The sequence below is a fragment of the Eulemur rufifrons genome, chromosome 2 (assembly GCF_041146395.1).
Source record: "Eulemur rufifrons isolate Redbay chromosome 2, OSU_ERuf_1, whole genome shotgun sequence".
Lineage (NCBI taxonomy): Eukaryota > Metazoa > Chordata > Mammalia > Primates > Lemuridae > Eulemur > Eulemur rufifrons.
This window is the reverse complement of record NC_090984.1, coordinates 124563026-124566217: the sequence shown is the minus strand read 5'-3', so window position 1 is coordinate 124566217 and position 3192 is coordinate 124563026. Positions and strand designations below refer to the sequence as shown.

The following is a 3192-nucleotide window of genomic DNA, read 5'->3' as shown; positions in this document are numbered from 1 at the left end:
GTTCGCCTGCGCCGCGCCTGGAGCTGCGGACTGACGAGTGCCCCTGCCCGCCGCCCGGTGAGTGGGCCCGGGGCCGGGGCGGGGGCGCTGCGCGCAGCGGGCGCGGGGCCGCGGCTACCAGCGCTCGGGACGCGTCGCTTGGAGCGCGCGCCGGACTGGCCGGGGGTCCTGGGCGTGCGGGCGCCCCCCGCGCGCGCTGTGGACCCCGCTGACCTTGGCTGTGTCCCGGGGGCTCTGGGGCCAGGGGGCGCTGAATGACTTGCAGGCCCCGGGAGCCCCGGTGCGCCGGTCCCCGCTGACCCCCGCGTCTCCCGCAGCCCGCCGCCGCCATGCCCTTCTCCAACAGCCACAACGCGCTCAAGCTGCGCTTCGCGGCCGAGGACGAGTTCCCCGACCTGAGCGGCCACAACAACCACATGGCCAAGGTGCTGACCCTCGAGCTGTACGCGGAGCTACGCGCCAAGAGCACGCCGAGCGGCTTCACGCTGGACGACGTCATCCAGACCGGCGTGGACAACCCGGGTACGCGCACCCCCCCGCCGGGGTCCCGGCGCCCCCTCCCCGCGCGCAGCGGCAGGGTCCGCCCCAGCGGCTCGCTCGGCCTGGCAGTGACGTCACTGTCCCCGTCCCGCGCCTCCTCCCCCAGGCCACCCGTTCATCATGACCGTGGGCTGCGTGGCGGGTGACGAGGAGTCGTACGAGGTGTTCAAGGATCTCTTCGACCCGGTCATTGAAGACCGGCACGGCGGCTACAAGCCCGGGGACGAGCACAAGACCGACCTCAACCCCGACAACCTGCAGGTGTGGGGCGGCCGCGAGGCTGGGCGGGCTGGGGAGGGGTCCCCAGCGCTCACCCTCCCTCGCCCCTAGGGCGGCGACGACCTGGACCCCAACTACGTGCTGAGCTCGCGGGTGCGCACGGGCCGCAGCATCCGCGGCTTCTGCCTCCCCCCGCACTGCAGCCGCGGAGAGCGCCGCGCCATCGAGAAGCTGGCGGTGGAAGGTAGGGTCGAGGGGTCGAGGGGCCGAGGGCGGCGGCGGCGCCCGTGTCATGCCTGCCGGTCCCGCCGGCGTGTTTACCAGTCCCCGAGCCGCCGCCGCGCTCCTATCTGCGCGCCCGGTTCCGTTTCCCGGAGGGACCGAGGGACGCAGGGACCGAGGCCCAGCTGCGCGCCCACATTGGCTTGGGGCCCAGGGAGGGCGGGGCCTGGCCGGGGTCGCCGCCTGGGACCGCCTGGGACCCGACTCTCCCCAACCTAGGCGGGTGGGGGCTCTGACCCCCCCCCAGGGGTGGAAACGCGGCTTGGAGGGGTGCGCCGAGCCCCGACCCGCGCGGTGGGGCCCGGGCTCCCGAGCATCTTGAGCGCCCCCGCCCCCGCAGCCCTGTCCAGCCTGGACGGCGACCTGGCGGGCAGGTACTACGCGCTCAAGAGTATGACCGAGGCGGAGCAGCAGCAGCTCATCGACGACCACTTCCTCTTCGACAAGCCCGTGTCGCCCCTGCTGCTGGCCTCAGGCATGGCCCGCGACTGGCCCGACGCCCGCGGCATCTGGTGGGTGGCCCCCCTGCTCCTCCCCTTCCTCGCGGGGGTGGGGCCCATCGAGGCCAGGAGGAAGAGGGAGGGGCCGAGCTCCCGGCCTGGGTTTGGTGCCGCCCCAGTCCTCTGCAGGTGACCTTGGCCGGGCAGGTGCGTTAAGGGCCCCGGGCTGGTGAAGGCCTCAAGCTCCTGAGGCCTCAGAGGTGGGGACGGGTCTCACCGGCTCTTTCCTTCACCCCTCTTGGGAGCTGGAGCTGCTGTTCTCTTTCTCACCTTCCCCTGCTGAGAGCCTGCCCTGTGCTGGGTGACGCAGGCGCTTCCCCCAGGGAGTCACGCAGGCCTCCTAGTCCCGTCTGTGCAGGGCAGCCTCAGTGCCCAGTGCTTTCCCCTGGTGTCCCAGCCCCTCACCCTATAGGTGGAGACCTGGACCCACCCTCGCCCCAGGCCACACAGCAGATTGGGGTGCCGCCCAGGGCTCTCTTTGTACCTTCTGTGAGGTGGCCCGGTCTCCCTGCCTTCCTGCACGGTGCTGATGGGGGTGGGGTCTTGGCCCGGGTACAGCTGGAACTAGCACTTCAGGGACTTGGGACGCTCCTTTGGTCTGGGGGCTCCCTAGTTTTCTGGATGTGCCCAGACCACAGTCTGGGAGGAGCCTTGGCTTGACTGTGCCCCTCCCCCAGGCACAATGACAATAAGACCTTCCTGGTGTGGATCAACGAGGAGGACCACCTGCGGGTCATCTCCATGCAGAAGGGGGGCAACATGAAGGAGGTGTTCACCCGCTTCTGCAACGGCCTCACCCAGGTCAGGCCTGGCCGCCTCTGCCTTGCTGCAGGGGACAGGGGTGGTCCAGACCCTGCAGCCCAAGCAGGGATTGGGTGTCCCATCAGTCCCCCTGGGGAGCTCAGGTCTCTGTCACCTCAGGGTCCTGCCAGGGGTCTCAGGGCTCAGTTTACCCTTCCCTCTCACCCCTCTTCTCCATCTCCAGATTGAAACTCTCTTCAAGTCGAAGAACTACGAGTTCATGTGGAACCCTCACCTGGGCTACATCCTCACCTGCCCGTCCAACCTGGGCACAGGGCTGCGGGCAGGTGTGCACATCAAGCTGCCCCACCTGGGCAAGCACGAGAAGTTCTCGGAGGTGCTTAAGCGGCTGAGGCTTCAGAAGCGAGGCACAGGTGAGTGGGCAGGGCTGCAGGTTGTCCCCTCCCCCTGGGGCAGTCTCCACCCCAAGCCAGCCCCATTTCCCACCGCCCTGATGGCCTGGCTGTCTCCTCAGGTGGTGTGGACACAGCGGCCGTGGGCGGGGTCTTCGACGTGTCCAACGCAGACCGCCTGGGCTTCTCGGAGGTGGAGCTGGTGCAGATGGTGGTGGACGGCGTGAAGCTGCTGATCGAGATGGAGCAGCGGCTGGAGCAGGGCCAGGCCATCGACGACCTCATTCCCGCCCAGAAGTGAAGCGCGGCCCGCCTGCCACCAGCCCTGCTGCTTCCTAACTTATTGCCCGGGCAGTGCCCGCCACGCACCCCTGGTTTCGCCACCTGGCGAGCCCTTAGCCTCGCTGTAGAGACTTCTTCTGTCGCTCTTGGTAGAGTTTATTTTTTTGATGGCTAAGATACTGCTGATGCTGAAATAAACTAGGGTTTTGGCCTGC

General features: G+C 68.9%; 1 protein-coding gene across 1 annotated transcript; it reads left to right on the top strand.

Moving 5' to 3' along the window:
• CKB (creatine kinase B) lies at positions 1-3192 on the top strand. The gene is made up of 8 exons (XM_069465319.1): positions 1-57; positions 318-522; positions 647-801; positions 871-1003; positions 1382-1553; positions 2219-2342; positions 2527-2716; positions 2818-3192. The coding sequence occupies exons 2-8, from the start codon at positions 330-332 to the stop codon at positions 2994-2996; spliced, it is 1146 nt and encodes a 381-aa protein (XP_069321420.1). The 5' UTR covers positions 1-57; positions 318-329; the 3' UTR covers positions 2997-3192.

Coding starts and splice junctions, on each gene's coding strand:
- CKB (XM_069465319.1), top strand. CDS start 330: ATGCCCTTCTCCAACAGCCACAACGCGCTCAAGCTGCGCTTCGCGGCC. Junction 2,343..2,526: donor TCTGCAACGGCCTCACCCAG/GTCAGGCCTGGC, acceptor CTCCATCTCCAG/ATTGAAACTCTCTTCAAGTC. Junction 2,717..2,817: donor GCTTCAGAAGCGAGGCACAG/GTGAGTGGGCAG, acceptor CTGTCTCCTCAG/GTGGTGTGGACACAGCGGCC.